The sequence below is a fragment of the Pristiophorus japonicus genome, chromosome 6, assembly GCF_044704955.1.
Source record: "Pristiophorus japonicus isolate sPriJap1 chromosome 6, sPriJap1.hap1, whole genome shotgun sequence".
Taxonomy (NCBI): Eukaryota; Metazoa; Chordata; class Chondrichthyes; family Pristiophoridae; genus Pristiophorus; species Pristiophorus japonicus.
This window is the reverse complement of record NC_091982.1, coordinates 219,290,526-219,308,884: the sequence shown is the minus strand read 5'-3', so window position 1 is coordinate 219,308,884 and position 18,359 is coordinate 219,290,526. Positions and strand designations below refer to the sequence as shown.

The following is an 18,359-nucleotide window of genomic DNA, read 5'->3' as shown; positions in this document are numbered from 1 at the left end:
CGAGAAACAAGGAAATAGAATTAACAGGGTCTGGAGTAGTATGCACATGAATTCACACAAAGGGAATTCAGATTACGAAGGACTTTGGAGTTGTCTAATAAAGACTGGATAGATCTCAAATAATTGGGCATTTTAATAAAAAATATATTCCTGAGCTCCCACAAGCCATTGGAAATTGGATGCTTGGCAAGATGGAATTAGGCTTTGCTAGGATGCGCAACAGAATTGCATCTAGATCAAGTCCTGCAGTAGAATATAATTCGTTTCCATGCTGGTTTAAAAGACATTCATCTTATTGCTAATCATGTCATACAGGAAAGCTAGGCATTGCTGGAATGCACTGTAACAACAAAAAAATGCAAAGTACAAAGGCTTGGATATTTTACCAAGTTGCATATTTAATACAGCAAATCAAAAAACAGGATCAAGACATTCATTTAAAAAATCTCTCATTATCTCTATCTGCAGCTTCCAACACTTGTTTAACTTTTGAAAAGGTAAATTATTAATGAAAAAGTTTCATGAAAATACATGTAGGATATGACATGTTTCTTTTTTGCCCCTTATAAAACACTAAAAAGTACCAAGGACTAATTTACCGTGCTTCTAGTTGCAAGCGTGTCTTTATCAGCCAGATGGGATTGGTAGCTGTAATAGCAGTAAAGCCTAGGAAGAAATAATAAAAACTCAAAACCGAAACTAACACTGAAGTCAAGAGCTGATTTTAAATGATCTGCTGAAGCTTATGTACTGCATAAACGACACGTTGGCAATTTATTAATTTTGCGATAGTTTAGTTTGCCCTCACTTTACAGAAACAATAAATCAAGTATGACGGACATTGTAAAATGAAAATATGTATGCATAAGCAGGTCGGCTCTTTAAGCAAATTCTACTCATCATGGCACCAGTCTCCCAGAATAGAAATACTAGACATACGAGGGGTTGGAGTTAACAAGGGGAAGAAAGCTTCGGTCATAGCGAGATCGAAAATCACATTCTTTTTGAATGCACTTGATATCACAACAAATGGTGATCAGAGAGATGGGCAAAAGTTGCAATGACTTTGATGAACATTTTCGTTAATTAATTGTTAGTGCCACAGACTTCCATCATTTACTTTATACATTAAATGAAAAAAAATTGCAGACTGTGAATATAGCTCGAGGTAAAATTGCCCTTTTCAGTTTAATATTTGTTATATTCTGAAAAGTAAACTAGTACCCCCAAGGCAAATTCTCTTTACAAATACTTACTTTAATTGATTTTTGTTTTAAAATTTTAATTTTAAAAATCTGACTGTTAGTAAGCTCCTCTGATAGCTCAATAGGTAAATGCACCAACCTGTGTGGTACTGAACTATTGAGACCAAGGTGGCGCCAGATTTGATCGTTGGTTTGTGCAATGCTAGTTGATCTCTGCTAGAATGATAGTCAACTGACTAAATTTCCCCACGTTAAAATAAATTAGCCAATGCTCCTGTTAGAAAGTAAGAACTACATGTATGCTGGGTGAGGATAAAAACAGGCTTAACGACAACGTCTACCCATGGTAAAACAACATAGTGGGCTCAATTTTCCCCAATTATCTGCTTCGTTTTTTGGGGAATAAATTCAATCTCCAAGTTTCTGCGCTAGCGTAATTCACTTAGGTAGAATTTTTTTTAAATTTAAAACCTCATTGGGGGCGTAACCTGCCACCCCCGCCAATTCTGGCCATTTAAGCAAGTTTGGCCCACTCAGATGTACTCCAATTTTTCTTAGGACGGCATATGTGACCACTCTGGAAAAACCTTCTGGCCAGTTAACAAAATCGGCACAGGCAAGAGAATTAGTGCAGCAGATGCAGTTCCACAACTGAGACAGCAGCAGTAACAGAGGAGGGGGGGGGGGGACAGAGAGAGAGAGAGAGAGAGAGAGAGAGAGAGAGAGAGAGAGAGAGAGAGAGAGAGAGAGAGAGAGAGAGAGAAAAGAGGCCTTTCGGCCAAGGTTAGCAGCAGCACCTGGTATCATGAGGGGAGGTATGCCTTTCAGCCAGGGTTAGGAGTGGCACTGGGCAGGGGGGGAGGGGGGGGGGTTGCCAAGGAGAAAGAGATACACTTTTGGCATAAACACTTTAATTTAATGCTGGTAAGCTGCTTGTGCAGGTTGCTGTGAGCTGGCCCAAATGTGTTGGATGTTTCACTTTCCAGCCTCAGCATGTCCCTCGTTATCCCTGGCAACCCAATCTTTTTGGCACAGATCTTAGGTTTCACCCACAAAGCTAAAGGACACGCATCAAAAACAACAATTCAAACGGGGAAAGTTGGATGATTTTTTGGGGCGTAGTTGGGCCCCAAAAAAAGGCGGAACTCCAAGTACGCCATAAAATGATATTGGGGAAAATTGAGCCCACTGAAAATAACATATAGGCTCACACTGATGAACAGTCACTTGGGTGAGGTGTGGAACCAGCATAAGTCAACATCCTCCAGAATGGAGGGAAGAAAATTGGGGGGGGGGGATGTTTGCATGATACCTGACAATACCACACAGCTGTGCTAGTCACTTGTGAAATGAGTGGGGAAAAACACCTCAATGTGAGGATGTAGATGACACATTCTACAGTGATTAGCAACATCTATGCGAATACCATCTACAAACAGGCTTCAAAAGTTACAATCTACAATGTACTGCACAGTATTGAGAAATTAGTTTAAAATATTGTTAAAATCTGTATTTAAAAAATATTGTTAGTCAGAAAAACAACAAAAAAGTGCTCCTTTCCATAAATACATTTAACTCCAATTATAAACAAATATCCAGGAAGTCGTGTGTTGATTTTAAATGTTACAAGGTAAGGCAGCCCAACAAACAATTGCTTCCTGAATTTACCATAGGGCAGATCAGCATTGATGTCAGCCAACCAATTTTGCAACTTGAACTCCCGACTTCACTAGAGTACCAAGTAGCTGTTGCACTGGTTTTAATCCTCCCCCCCCCCATCCTGATGAGGCTACAGGTAACCATCCTCAGCTGGAAAGTAGTACTCTGTTACTAATTTTAGTGCTTGGTAAATGTGCTCGGAGATAGACTCATGATTTGGGGGGGGGGGGGGGGGGGGGGAAAACAATACCTTAGGGTTTTCAGAGTAAGAATGTGTACCTGGTAGTTAGACAATGTGGGTCCAAATATTGCTCTTCGCTATTGGTATAATCAAGAAAGTCTGGTACGTAGGGCTGTAAAGGAAGTCCTAGTGCTGCACTACATTATTAACATGCTTCACATATTCCACTTAAATCCTTCGTAACAGAGACTCAATAAAAAGGTAGTTTTAGAACATGGACAATCACTTTAAAAAAATTCATTCTCAGGATGTGGGCGTCACTGGCAAGATTAGAATGTATTGCCTTCCCTAGTTGCCCTCGAGATGGTACTGGTGAGTTTTTTGTTTGAACCACTGCAGTTAGTGAGTTGAGTGTTATTCTTTCATAACTGTTTAATGGAATGGCTGGCAAGGCCATCTTCAAAAGGACAGTTAGAGAGTTAACCATGCTGGTGTGGCTTACACCAGGCAAGAGTGGTGGCCTTCTTTCCCTAAAAAGGCATTAGTGAGCAACAGGGTTTATAATGAGATTGCTGGAACTGGTTTCTATTGAATTCCCTAAAATACTGAAGCAGTCAGAGAGAAATGGCCTTCACCACCTATCTCTGGATCTGAAGACTAATGAAATGATAGTGCAATGTAATTAACATACAGACACACACACACACACACACACAATATTGACATGTCAAATAAAAAAATGTAGTGCATGTTTTGAATGACAGTATTTAGAATCTGAAATAAACTATTAAACACTACAGAAACACATTACACAATAGGCTGCAATCAGCACTCAGTTCAGTACTCAGAGTTAAAAGCTAGTCGTTATTTCTGCTAACAGTGATGATAGGAAGTGACCTGATGTGTAGCATGGGATGACAGGATTTCACTCTTTTCTTGGGAGAAATGTACAGTATATGCCTAAAAGGCACAGGCTTTCTGTATCACAATGACAAGCAGTGACCTTATCAGATGAACTTGCAATACTGTACCTTTTGGTAGAACTCAAATAATTAATTGCAAGTCTCATTCAAGTTGAGTTTTTTTCCCCCTTTTGAACGACTGTGAATTAAAAACAGGGCCAAGAGGTGATAATGAAAAAGCTTATACTTAAACATAAGAGTACTGAATTTTTGCTATTTGCAGTATAGCAAGGTAGTTTAAACCGCAAAATACCATTAAAGGATTACACTTACAAAATCATCACCATCAGTACTACAAAGTGGAAAAGTACTACACTATAATCAAAGAACAGAATGTCATTTGTTAATGCTTTGTAACAGGTAAAAAATGCTAACCTTGTCTTTTCGTCAGAATGTAGCAAATATGCATAGTAAATCAATAGGAGAAAAAAATTGCATCAGGCGCCTCAACAGACCACATTTTTATTTCTAGAAGAGTTCACCAAGTAACCATTATGGAATCTAGGAGGGTCTCCAAAGCTTTTATAATCTTGAAGTCTATTTTATCTCACTCGTGCTACAGGCGAGTGGCACCACCAAGCAGTTCAGGTTGCGTTAAACAGTAACAATGGAGCTACATTAATGCTTCTTTTCACAGGAGACAGATTTTATTTAATCTTTACAGGAAAAGTATTTGGAATTAAAATTAAACAGGATCACTGATTTTATGTGAAGTAAATCCATTCTCTGCTGGCCCTGAAGAAAGATGCCCAGAGATCTTGCAATCTCTGTGGCGAGACGGTTGCCTTTTTTGTCGTTCAAGCGATTTTAGTGCAGTATCGTGGGAATCCCCTAGCGCGATCTGCTGTGACATCAAGCAGCTCTGTAAGCAGCCAATCGCATTGCAGAATTCTCAGTGAAGCAGAAAATGAGAATTTAAAAATGTTAAGAGTTAAACAAAGACTGAGGCTCTCACATGGGTATAAAGCTGAACCTAAAATAATCACAATCAAACATTTAATATAAAAAAATTTAAGTTTCTTAAGTTTAATTTATCATGGAGAAATTTGACAATCCACAAAATTAAAATTAATCTATCATTTAATTGTCAATACGCTGTTAAAACCCCAGTCTTACCTAATCCAACATGGCACAACATTTAATAGGATATTTAACAGAAATATCACCATGGAAAAGCCCAGCTATGGGTGGGGTGGGGAGAAAGAGGAGAGAGAGACGGGACAGTACAGCCAGTGTCAGAGCAGTGCATGACTGACCACAATTTAAGTATTTCCCCGTTTAGATGTGCATACCAGTCTGCCATTATTATCCACTGCAAATTCTGATTCATGATAACTACTCTTCCAAGCACTTGTATTTTTTGGTCATTTTTGGTCAAGAACCTGAAACGTCACAGAAATTCTCCCAATCTCATGCCATTATATTGGCAGGAGATCAGAACCCTGGAGTGTGCGCAGAAATGCTAGATTTTAGGCATTTCACCAGGAGATCTGCCCATCTTCTACCAAGAATCCAATGCAAATTCCATGCATTAACCTTTACCCTCCTAAAGAATGGCACATGACAAACAGAAAATATACAAGAATGCTCAGGTTAAAAGCCACATTAGATTATTCCCTTAAAGATTATATTGTAAAGGACACGTTCAATGGTCAATGAGAATGAAACATCGTCTTTCAGCAGTACGTATTGTGTTTGTTGAGTAAACTAAATATAGTCTTGTTTTAGTCTTTGGTGTTAAAATTCATGCAATGCAAAATCTATTTTAATGTTTGCACAAACTACTTCACTAAAATTGGCAATGGTAGACATTTCACTGAGTTTTCAATGAACTGTATCATGATCATAAAATGCAGTTTGTCCACTGCAAACCCCTTCGGTTTCTGATCTGTCGTATAGTTGCTGAGAAAACAACTGGCAAATGATCCATCCTGGGCTGCTGAATCACAACAACAACTTGTATTTATATAGCGGCTTGAACGTAGTGATACTCCTGTGAAGCACCTTGGATTGTATTACGAGACAAAAAATTTGACACCAAGCCACATAAGGGGAAATCAGGGTAAGTGACCAAAAGCTTGTTCAAAGAGGTAAATTTTTTAAGGAGTGTCTTAAAAGGAGAAAAAAAAAAGAAAAAAAAGAGGAGAGGCGGAGAAGTTTAGGGAGAGAATTCCAGAGATTAGGGCCTAGACAACAGAAGACATGGCCACCAATGGTTGAGCGATTATAATCAGGGTTGCTCAAGATGACAGAATTAGGAGAGGGGGGAAATTAGAGAGATAGGGAAGGGCAAGGCCATGGAGGAATTTGAAAACAAGGATGAGAATCTTGAAAATCAAGGGGTTGCTTAACCGGAAGCCAATGTAAGTCAGCAAGTACAGGGGTGATTGGTGAGCGGGACTTGGTGTAAGGACACAGGCAACCCGAGTTTTGGATCACCTCTCAATGGCTGCTATTGTGGGGAGGATAGAGAACAATTAAAGATGAAAGTTTTCCAGACAAGATTGCATTTATAAGCAGTAAACCAAAAATCTCCATTTTCTCCTCTTGGATGCGTGTTGAGTTGTCGTTAAGAGTACCAGCAGCACAAAAAGCTATTCATGCTCGAGCCTCAGTACATTATTCAATCAGGGAACGCGCTATGACAGAGATATTGATTTTTGTGACTTCAAACAGGAACAAAAACACATTTGAAAAATAGCTTCAGCCAGCTGTGTTTCTGGAAGTTGAGGATCCTACTGCTCTGAAGCAAAGTTATGTGGCGACTACTACACAACCGGTTGCATGCAATCAGATCTAGTCATCATATCCAATGGAGAAAGTCAATTCTATCTTTTTAAAGGTATATTGCGCTACACAAAATACTGCGCCAATTAGCAGAATCTATTAATGGTGCAAAACTCAGTTTAGATAATGAATATAATATATATAAAATATATATATAAAAAAAAAAACAGGGCAAGTTTTTAAGCCTGTGAACAAGCCCTTTGCATGCATGTCCTGAGGTCATAAGCAGAGTATGTTCTCACTTTCATGCACAACTTGAACATGTGGTCATACAACTTGTATTTACATTGTACCTTTTAATGTAGTAAACGTCCCCAGGCACGTTTTAAGACAACAATTTGACACCAAGCCATACAAGGAGAAATGAGGGCAAAAGATCAAAAGCTTGGTCAAAGAGGTAGGTTTTAAGGAGCGCCTTAAAAGCAGGAGAAGGGGGAGATGCTGAGAGGTTTAGGGAGGGAATTCCAGAGCTTAGGGCCTAGGCAACCGAAGGTTCAGCCACCAATGGTTGAGCAATTATAAAAATCGGGGATGCTCAAGACGACAGAATTAGAGGAGCGCAGATATCTCGGGGGTGGGGTGCAGTTGTGAGGTTGGAGGAGATTACAGAGATAGGGAGGGGCTAGGCCATGGGGAGATCTGAAAATAAGGATGAGAATTTTGAAATCGCGCATTGTTTAAGCAGGAGCCAATGTAAGTCAGCAAGCACAGGGGCGATGGGTGAAAGGGGCTTGGTGCTAGTTAGGACATGGGCAGTCAAGTTTTGGATGACCTCAAGTTTATGTAGGATAGAATTTGGGAGGCCAGCCAGGATTGGGCTGGAAGAGTCAAGTCTTGAGGTAACAAAGGCTTGGATGAGGGTTTCAACAGCAGAGGCGGGGCGGAGACAGGCAATGTTACAGAAGTGGAAATAGGTGGTCTTAGTTATGCCGCTGATGTGTGGTCTGAAGCTCATTTCAGGGTCAAATATGGCACCAAGGTTGCAAACAGTGCGATTCAGCCTCAGACAGTTGCCAGGGAGAGGGATGGAGTCAGTGACTAGGGAAAGGTGTTTGTGGCAGGGACCAAAAATAACAGTTTTGGTTTTCCCAATATTTAATTGGAGAACATTTCTGCTCATCCAGTATTGGATGTCAGACAGGCCTTCTGACAATTCAAGAGACCGTGGAGTGAGGTAGAGCTGGGCGTCAGCAGTGTACATGTTGAAACTGACGCTATATTATCAGATGATGTTGCCAAGGGACAACATGTAGATGAGAAATAAGAGGGGGCAAGGATAGATTCTTGGGCGACATCAGAAGTAAAGATGTGGAAGTGGAAAGAGAAGTCATTGCAGGTGAATCTCTAGCGATTAAATAATAAGAATGGAACCAGGTGAGTGCCGTCCCGCCCAGCTGGACGACAGTAGTGAGGTGTTGGAGGGGGATGGAGTGGTCAACCGTGTCAAAGGCTGCAAACCAGTCAAGAAGGACGAGGGGGGATAGTTTACTTTTGTCGCAGTCACAAAAGATGTCATTTGTGGCTTTGATATAAGCCGTTTCGGTACTGTGGCAAGGGACCAAACCTGATTGGAGGGATTCAAACATCGAGTTCCGGGAAAGATGGGCACGGATTTCGGAGGCGACAATACGTTTAAGGGCTTTGGAGAAGAAAGGAAGGTCGGAGATGTTGCAATAGTTTGCAAGGATGGAGGGTTGAATTTTTGAGGGGTGATGATGGCAGAGTTGAAGGAGAGGGGGACAGTGCCTGAGGAGAGAGAACGGTTAACAATATCAGCTAACATGGGAGCCAGAAAAGGAAGTTGGGTGGTCAACCCTTTGGTGGGAATAGGATCAGGAAGTGGGTCTTGTGGACAAGATGAGCATGGAGAAGTCATGAGGGGAGATCTGACCCAGTGGGCAGAAAGGGAAGGGGCAAAGGCAGCTGATCTCAACCTTAGAGACAAAAGTCCATGAGCTCCTCACACTTGTTATTGGAGGTGAGGGTGGAGGAGACAGGATAGGGGTTTAAGAAGACAGTTAGCAGTAGAGAATACAAGCCGGGAATTATCTTTGCATTCCACAACAATTCTGGAATAGTGAGCAGTTTTGACAGACGAGAGCCGGGCCCAATAATGCTTTGGTGTGGTCCAGCCAGATCTGGCAGTGAATGGCTAAACCATTTGTCCGCCATATCCATTCAAGTCCGTGTATCTTGGACTTAAGGAAGTGAAGATGAGGGCCATACCAGGGGGAACAGCCAGGATGAGAGTGTGTAATTGTTTTAATAGGGACTAGGGCATCAAAGGTGGTGGTGAGGGTGTGGTTGAACAGATCAGTAGCTGCAGAAATGTCATGGTGAATGGAGGGCCAAAGGCTGGCCAGTTGGGATTTTGTAAGTGCAGTTGAGAGTTGGGAGAGGTTTTTTTCTCCAGGGATTGACACAGAAGGAAGTAGGGTTGGAGGGGGATGGAGAGTGATACAAGGAAGTCAGAGATGGCCTTATTGCGATTGACACGATGGGAGTAGCGAGGCCACGAGAGATGGCAAAGTCGAAGGGATGGCTGTGAATATGGGTTGGGGCATTTACTTGGCGGGAGAGATTAAGGGAGGATAGGAGGGTAGAGAGAGCATGATGAATTGAGATGGAGGTTGAAATCACCAAGGATGAGAAGTTGCTTGGTAAAGAGGCTAAGGGAGGAAATCAGTGACGATGTCTGTAATAATATTTTTATGGAACTTGGGTGGGTGGTAGAGAAGAAGAATCTTAAATGAGAGGCGAGAGGGGTGGAATAAGGTCAGATGCTCAAATGGGGAGAAAGTGCCCGAGGAGTAGGGAGACAGACCAAGGTGTGATTTGGTGAGGAGAGCCACACCTCCACCATGGTGGTCTAGGTGCGTATGTTTACATACTACTCACGTGTGGTCTCATTAAAATATTTAAATCCAATGTGAAAGAGATAGCCTCTATGACCATGCCTCTTTTTAAAAAAAAAAGTACCTCCGCCAGTGTTATGTGCCAGAAATGTCCTATAATTTTCTGATCATCTTTACATTGCTCTTGTTCAGTGGTCTTTACTACACATTCTGGAGCACCTTCCTATAATCTCTGCCTTGCTTCTTCCCCCTCTAGATCTTCTAAACCTACTTCTTCAACCACCCCGATGTCACCTCTCCAACTACTATGCATCTGCTTTTCATCTCTGAAACACTGGAACGTTTTGCTACACTAAATGTGTTACTTAAACACAGTTGCCATGCAGTTTGCAAGGATTACCTTAAACAAAAGTAAATGATGAAACAAAACATGAAAGGTAATTTTAAATATATTTCCTTCTATTTATTCACAGAATTAAGTATACCTGATCTTCCCTCCCCAATAAAAGAATTGATTTCTGATTTTTAAAAAAAACATCTTTTATAAGTTAATGGTACTACCACTTCACACATCTTCCACAATCGTAGCATAAAAACAAAAAAATATGGTACCAAAAGGGGAGTCAACATTCCTGCTAAGCTGCGTAGCGATCTGGAGGTCCCTCACAGGCTGCTCATCGGTTTTACATTGTAAAAGCCACACAAGTGTGAAAATTTGAATGGGCCGCAAAGTCAGTTAAAGCGGTCGTGCATCTAAAATAAAAATTAGAGGGAACATTGGTTGGGGTCATAACAAAAAAAGCAACACTTGATAGTTTGTGGGTAAAAGACACCATCTGGCTTGGTAGTGAGCCAAACAGACCAATAAGCTCACTGGTTTGATCCCTGATTTAGTTGTCTAATCCAGGACATGAAAGAAATGCTACAATTTTCTGTGTTCCCAGACTGGGGTGGGAGAGAAAAAAAAATCAGCTTAGTTTCAGTCGTTTCATTGCAGTCCAGTGACCCCTGCTAGAAAGCGCTCAGATGGATGTTGGGTGAGGACTGACCTGGAACATAATGGTCCTGCAATTCAATAGTCTTCTGATGCTCACTGTTTAGGCTCATACAAGACTGACTATTAGAGTAAAGCATCAATTGTCTGGAACCAGGTTCTAGCTCAAGTCAGCATGTTTGGCAGAGAAAGCTAGAAAATGGGACATGGTTGGGGCAAGAAAAATGAAACTGCTGCAAGGAAGGAGAGAGGAGCGAATAAAAAGTGACAAATGATGCGTAGATCTCTACAAGGGCACATAACACATTAAATTGCGATACCTAGTTGTCGTCAAAACTGGCCATTTGTGGAATTGTGTGTTCGCTCCATACGGAAAGTTCAAGTAACAACTTTACAGTTAATGTGCATAACATATATTGTTTTTAAAAAGCCTCATATTTTGAAAACAATATGGAAGAATTGTTCTAGCTTTTGGTTCTCTTCCCCTGAAGTCTGATTCTGTTTCTATGATCACAGCAGTGGTCCAAGTATATTGTTATTGTATCCAAACCTGGACGATTATAAAAGCTGGTAATATCAGCTCAATTAAGGGCTTTTACTACACAAAATACTTTTGATATTGTAACCTTCTGGAGAAAAAAAACATACAAAAATGTTTCTTTTTCTTTTAATTCAAATCAAATTAGAGAAAGCAGGTATAAAAGGGGATATGTTGTGCACCCGTCAAAGGAGGGATTCACTTAAATGGCCAAACTGAGCACTAAATAATATTGCATCTAATTGTACATGTTTTCAGGCCATATCTGGTTTATAAATAGTCAACTTCATTGTTAAAAAGCACAATTATCATCAACAAAACATGTTGGAAATACACAGAACTTGTCTTAAAGTTTTGGAGTCTCAACCTATCTTCACAAAACAGTTTGCTGAACCTTTATTTGTTCAATAGGAAATAAATAATTTTATTGGTCAAGCATAAAGGCAATACTTTTCAAAAAGATCAAATCTAGATGCAAAAAACCCCAAAATTTCAATCAAATATAAGAATATTTTTTGAGCAATGTGAAGTTTAATTGTAGCTTGTCCACTGTAAAGCGTAGAATCATAGAATCGGAAATTTATGGCACAGGAGGCAACCATTTGGCTCGTGTCTGCACCGCCCGAAAAAAAGCTATCCAGTCTAATCTCTTTCCAGCTCTTGGTCTGTAGCCTTGTAGGTTACAGCACTTCAAATGCATATACAAGTACTTTTAAAATTTGATTAGGGTTTCTGCCTTGACCACCATTTCAGGCAGTGATTTCCAGACCCCCACCACCCCCTGGGTGAAAAGAATTCTCAACTCCCCTCTAATTCTTCTACCAATTACTTTAAATTTATGGCCCCTGTTTATTGACACCTCTGCTAAAGGAAATTGGTCCTTCCTATCCACTCTATCTAGGCCCCTCATAATTTTATAAATCTCAATTAAGTCTCCCCTCAGTGGCTGTAATTTAAGTTTAATCAGGCACTGTATTCAATACACCCAACATGAGTATCAAAACTGGGTCTGCTGGGTTATTTCATGAGCTGAACAATGCAGCCATTGGTATAAAAGTTGTTTAAACCCCGAGGCGATATTGAATCTAACAGATTGGAAGATCATGTTTGATCTCTAGTTAGTGGACTGGACTCCTAGGACAGCAGCAGGCTTGTTGACTGCACATGTGGGAGTGTGAGTACGAGAGAATAAACAAAAAGGCAGCCACAGCTCTCTACTCCCGAATGCTGATCTGGACCCCAGCATATGCACAAAGGCAATAGGAGAGGTGAGGGTTGGGGGTCCCCTGTGGTGCTTCAATGTTCAAATAGCCTGCTGGCTGACACTTGCTCTCTCGGCTCACAAGAAGAATAGCCATTTGGGCAAACTATCAGAAGGTTGCTCACCCGAGTAGAATCATGTTCAGGACAGGAAAATAAAAAGATCCTTTAATAAATTATGTACATCCAACAACTTTTTGCCATTTTTTCAAAGCAGATGGCAAATAAAAGGTGTATTTTATTGAACTACAATGAAGTGTTTTTTGTACATAAATATCTATATGTAAATCACCACATGCATGCACACACAGTGGAAATAAACTACAGAACCAATGGGAAGCTGTAGTTGCCTGCGTCGGTACGCACACAGGCTGAACTCCAGGACATAGTCGACGTATTTACCGAGGCATGTGAAAGTATGGGCCTTTACGCTAAACATCCGTAAGACAAAGGCCCTCCACCAGCCTGTCCTCACCGCACAGCACTGCCCCCCAGACATCAAGATCCACGACATGGCCCTGGACAACGTGGACCACTTCCCCTCTCTCAGGAGCCTCCTATCAACATGAGCAGGCATTGACGAGATCCAACACCGCCTCCAGTGCGCCAGTGCAGCCTTCGGCCACCTGAGGAAAAGAATGTTTGAAGACCAGTCCCTCAAAACTGTCACCAAGCTCATGGTCTACAGGGCCGTAGTAATACACGCCCTCCTGTATGGTTCAGAGACGTGATTATGTACAGTAGATATCTCAAGTCGCTGGAGAAATACCACCAGCGATGTCTCCGCAAGATCCTGCAAATCCCCTGGGAGGACAGATGCACAAACATTAGCGTCCTTGTCCAGGCCAACATCCCCAGCAGTGAAGTACTGACCACACTTGATCAGCTCTGCTGGGCAGGCCACATAGTTCACATGCCAGACACGAGATTCCCAAAGCAAGCGGTCTACTCGGAACTCGTCCATGGCAAACGAGCCAAAGGCGGGCAGAGGAAACGTTACAAAGACACCCTCAAAGCCTCCCTGATAAAGTGCGACATCCCCACTGATACCTGGGAGTACCTGGCCAGAGACCGCCCTAAGTGGAGGAAGTGCATTCGGGAGGGCACTGAGCTCCTTGAGTATCGTCGCCGAGCGCATGCAGAAATCAAGTGCAGGCAGTGGAAGGAGCATGCAGCAAACCAGGCTCCCTACCCACCCTTTCCCTCAACGACTATCTGTCCCACCTGTGACAGACTGTGGTTCTCGTATTGGACTGTACAGCCACCCAAGAACTTATGCTAGAGTGGAAACAAGTCTTCCTCGATTCCAAGGGACTGCTATGATGATGATGATGATGCTGCTGCTGCTGCTGCACACACAGGTACCAATCTGGGAATACATAAGGCACAGACAGTTCCAATAGCCTGAACTCACCATTCTATATTCATATTAAAAAAGGTGCTAACATTCAATGTTGGCCAAACAGCTGATGCCTTCACAAGCCCATTTCCCAGAAGCAGCAAGAGTTTCCTGTTCATCACTAACAATGACAATGCTGAACATGTCTTAAGTGCTATTCACACAACATTCTAACCCAGGACTTGGAGTTTGCCCACTTAACTTTCACAATTGAGTTGCCACATGGAGCTTTCCCCATCACAATCAAAGCAGTAGAGGAAGGGTTCAGAGCTCAGACACATCCCACCATTTCCCCCTGTGGTTTGTATGCATTTACTCAAGAATCCCTTACAATGGACTGTTGAAAATTTATCAAGATTTTACTCATCCTCATCAAAGCAGGTGAAAAATTACGTTATTTTTCCTGCAGATTCAAAATGCAACTCCTCCCCCTACTAGATGAAAATGGTGTAGTCTACATACAGTTTTAATGAGGTCTGTAAATACACTTTAGAATTCTCATCAGAAAAAAATTGGTTTCTATTTATTCTTTTTGAAAGGCACAATAGTCATAAAAGACCAATTGCTAGGTGGGGAAATGGGTGACCAAGTTTTTGGCACACCATTTGCTTTATCCTGGAGACATAGGCTGAATACAATCCAGATAGATGGGATCACACAGTCTGCGCCTCCAAATCAATTCAATTCGTAGCAGCTATTGGCCCACAATGAAGCCATCCTAATATGGCAAGCTCGGAGGCCACAGAATGTTTGGTGTAGAAACAGAAAATGTGTATGCAGTGGGCTCTCTTCTGAATTTGGTGAAGCACAATTGAGAGAACATTATTTTGAATTTGACTAATCATACTATACCTAACCTGGGAGTGCTTGATGCTCCCGTGGGTTGCCTGAAATGGAAAGTTGTTCCAATTCGTAATCCCTCACCTTAAAGAGCACAACGTTCAGCATTTATTTTTTACAACAATTGCTAAAAATTGGGAAATTCAACATTTTACCAGTTCATTGGAAAATTTAAGAAAATAATTTGGAATAGGAATTTAAGTATTTGTTCAGGTGAGGGATGTCAGTGCTGGGGAATAAAAGTATTTTCCTGTTCAGACATTATGTCAGACTCATGTACCTCTCGGAACAACAATTTGTATTTATAGAATGCCTTTAATGTAGTAAAATGTCGCAAGGAACTTCAGAGGAACATTAACAAAATTGATACCGAGCCACACAGATTAGGACAGGTGACCAAAGGCTTGGTCAAAGAGGTAGGTTTTAAGGAGTGTCTTAAAGGAGAACGGGGCAAAGAGGTTTAGGGTAGAAATTCCAGAGCTGGGGGCCTAGGCAGCTAAGGCACGGCTGTCAATGATGGAGCGATGTAAATCAGGGATGCGCAAGAGGCTAGATTTGGGGAGTGCAGAAATCCAAGGATTGTAGGGGGTTAGAGAGATAGGGATAGAAAAGCCACAAACTTCAGAGTAAGGTTGCACTGCTCTGCTAATCCTGAGCATGCTATCTCAACTCATCACATACAACAATACAGGTTTCAACTCACAGGAAACTCCAGTGTTTTGCTGTGAGCAAAATTTCAAAGCAGTGGCAAGAGGCATGAACTGTAACAGCCTTGCTACCAGCAGAAAATATGCAAGATTTTCATACCACCAGTCTGGGCTAGATTGAAACAAGAGTCTTTGAAGTGAAAAGTCAGCATGCTAATCTTATTCAGTCAGTCAGCTTTGCAATTTTCTTTTCAACGTGCTCTCTGTATTAAAACAGTAAACAGGAGAAAGTGAGGTTAAATTTGAATTTCTCTTTAATAAAAAGGAGAAATTTTGTGAAAGTGTTAATATCAAATATAATGTGTCCTGGTTAGATCCTCTTATTCACCACATCAGACCCAATTATGTGCAATTAAGAATAAAGGGTGTTTCCTTACATTGCAGTGATCAATTGACATCCAGTACCACGGTCATGTTCAACCCTATCATGTACTTGAACTATGTTTTACACTTGAAATTTTAGATCCCTTTTCCTCAGGCAAAAACCTTCAAGTTTAAGTCCCTTTTATTTTGATTAGCTCATTCCAGGAAGTTGGCAATCTAATATTATTGCATAAAAAGACCAGAGTTTATTCAGTAAATGATTTATTCAAATGAGTGTTTAGTTATTACAATCGGATAAACATGCTCAGTAATCACAGCCAATGTTCCCTTTAAATGCGCGACTGCACAGCACTCGAGCTCCGCGCAACCAGCTGAACGGCTTTTAAATGCAAAAACTGCGCACACTCTGATTTTTGAAGGGTCATGCGGCCCCCCCCAAAAAAAATTAGAACACATCACCTGATCAAACAGAGTGACCATACTGCTGATCAAAGAACTGGAGATTTGAAGCTATAAAAATGGTGGTATTCCATGTGCAAATATAGAAAAAAATGGTAAAGGAAGACTATCTCTTTTATGTTCCCAACAAATGACAAGGTTAGCAGTTTCTATCTGAAATTTTTATTGCAAAACAGATTACCCTTTTCAGCAGTTTTTCCAAACCACCCACTGGTAACTTTGAAACAAACCGTCTCCTCTAGCAATTCGCATACTTGGTCACTTAAGCTTCCCGACTATCACCTCAGATAACAACAATGGAAAATGCTGAAAATAAAAGTTCTAAAATTCTTTTTTCCATTTACAATTACTTTTAGCTGTTCCCCACTATTTCATATCAAAATAATAATTGTGTTGTAATGCAAGGCATGTGTGAAAATATCAACTAACCAGTGAGGTTAAAGGGAACAATGGCCATCCAAACTGAAGGCAGATCCTCATAGCACAAGGAATCCACTGTGACTGATCTCCACCATGAAAGTTTGAACACAATTTTTGGTTTCAAGATATTTCTCTAATGTGGTTAACAAACAATTTTAGGCCGACAGAATAAACAGAAAATGACACCATATTCATGCATTACTAGTTTATTTCACACGAGAAAGTTCTGTATTTCCGTCTGTGAATTACGAATCTTTTACTATTATTCCTGGTAAAAAACAACATTATTGGTATAACATCCTGGATTTTAAAAAAATCTTTGCAGTGCTGTTGATGGTTTTACAAAGCAGTTTATACCACCATGCCATTAATGAAATATGCGTTAATTTTTAAAGAGAGTGTGTCAAAGATGTGTTAACTGGATACCAAATGAAAGGCCAAAGAAATTATGCTTCCAGGACTGATTCTGCCGTTGTTTCTTTTCCTTTATGCCCTATTCCCTCCTATTCTGAAAACAATGATGCACACTAGGGTATAATTCCAGGGATGCCAGACATCATCTGGTACTTTGCCGAAGTGGGCATTCTTTAGGGAGGGGACTAGACAGCAAGTTTTATTACACCATTTTACAATAGGTGGGTGGGGGTGGCACAACAGAGGAGAATTATTCTGCCCTCACTTGATCTGCATAAACACACCTTTCAAAAGGAGTCACTGGATGGGAATGAAGAGTGGGAACCCTTAGTTGAATTTTTTATCCTTCCACCCCTACCCAGGTACACAAAAGCCAACTGTAGTAGCACCGTTTCCCTGGCTGTGAGTTGTTAATTCAGCACAGGCTAGGGATCAAATCTGGGACCTTCCTGGTCTGTGTGACTCCGTACTAATTAAAATTTATCCATTCAGCAATTCAGGATAAGCTCAATCAATGCTTAATTTTCACTAAGCATTTTTGAAGGATGTGGGAAAAGCTATTAGACCATAGATTGCACTGGATACAGCTTGTGAACCACAGCACCTATGGCAAGATGGTTTTGTGTCATTACAGTAAGCAACTTGGACATTTCTGCCATCTTACATCAATCAGCAAGTGTCCAGTGTTACTTTGTCACCTATGTTCATTTTTAAAAATTGCTTGTACCTTTTTGATGAATAGTCCTGTTAAAATGTAGTCATGTATTCTTGCCTACAACGATTACAGTAGTAACATGTCATACAAGCGTTCACGTTCATCCAGTACGGCTGTAGCTATCCCTTTTCTTAGTGTCATAGTTTTAACTATGTCATGATGTAATCATACGAACGATCAAAATTACACAGGAAAGCTAAATTTATGAAAAATCTTCTCTGCCTATGAAGTAGGGTGTTTTTGTCTAATTGTTTTAGATGAAATACATTCTGTATCTAATTTGTAAATTTGAAAAAGTGCCATTGTTTTCTCTAAAAGCCCTTAAATGATAACTGAACTTAAATATGTGATAATTATGAGTGAGATTTCTAATATAATGGCTCTTTTTAAACATATTACAGCTAGCTTTGTTGGCTGATTTTATTAATTAGATTAAAAGTATGCACTTTAAAAAGGTTAAATCATTGAAAACTGCAGGGATGGGGCAAGGGAGTGATTGGCTGAGGTTTTATGTAACAGGAGACATTATCCCAGGCAGACAAGGGTGTTTAAACTTTGTCTACTGAAGTAGTCAATTCCCCCCCACCCTCTTGTAAAAATTATTCAGACATTAAGAATGTAGTTCGAAAAATTAAACGGC

General features: G+C 40.7%; 1 protein-coding gene across 7 annotated transcripts in view; it reads right to left on the bottom strand.

The window, feature by feature from the left end:
- Positions 1 to 18,359, bottom strand: part of slc25a36a (solute carrier family 25 member 36a) — a 105,832-nt gene that overhangs the window by 14,984 nt on the left and 72,489 nt on the right. For 5 of the 7 annotated variants that reach the window (XM_070883605.1, XM_070883602.1, XM_070883600.1 and 2 more), the window contains 2 exons: positions 16,600 to 16,671; positions 600 to 666 (listed from right to left, as the gene is read on the bottom strand). In XM_070883605.1, coding sequence (XP_070739706.1) covers positions 600 to 666; positions 16,600 to 16,671 — 139 coding nt within the window. The remainder of the gene's footprint in view (positions 1 to 599; positions 667 to 16,599; positions 16,672 to 18,359) is intronic. The other 2 variants (XM_070883604.1, XM_070883606.1) reach the window with 1 other exon arrangement.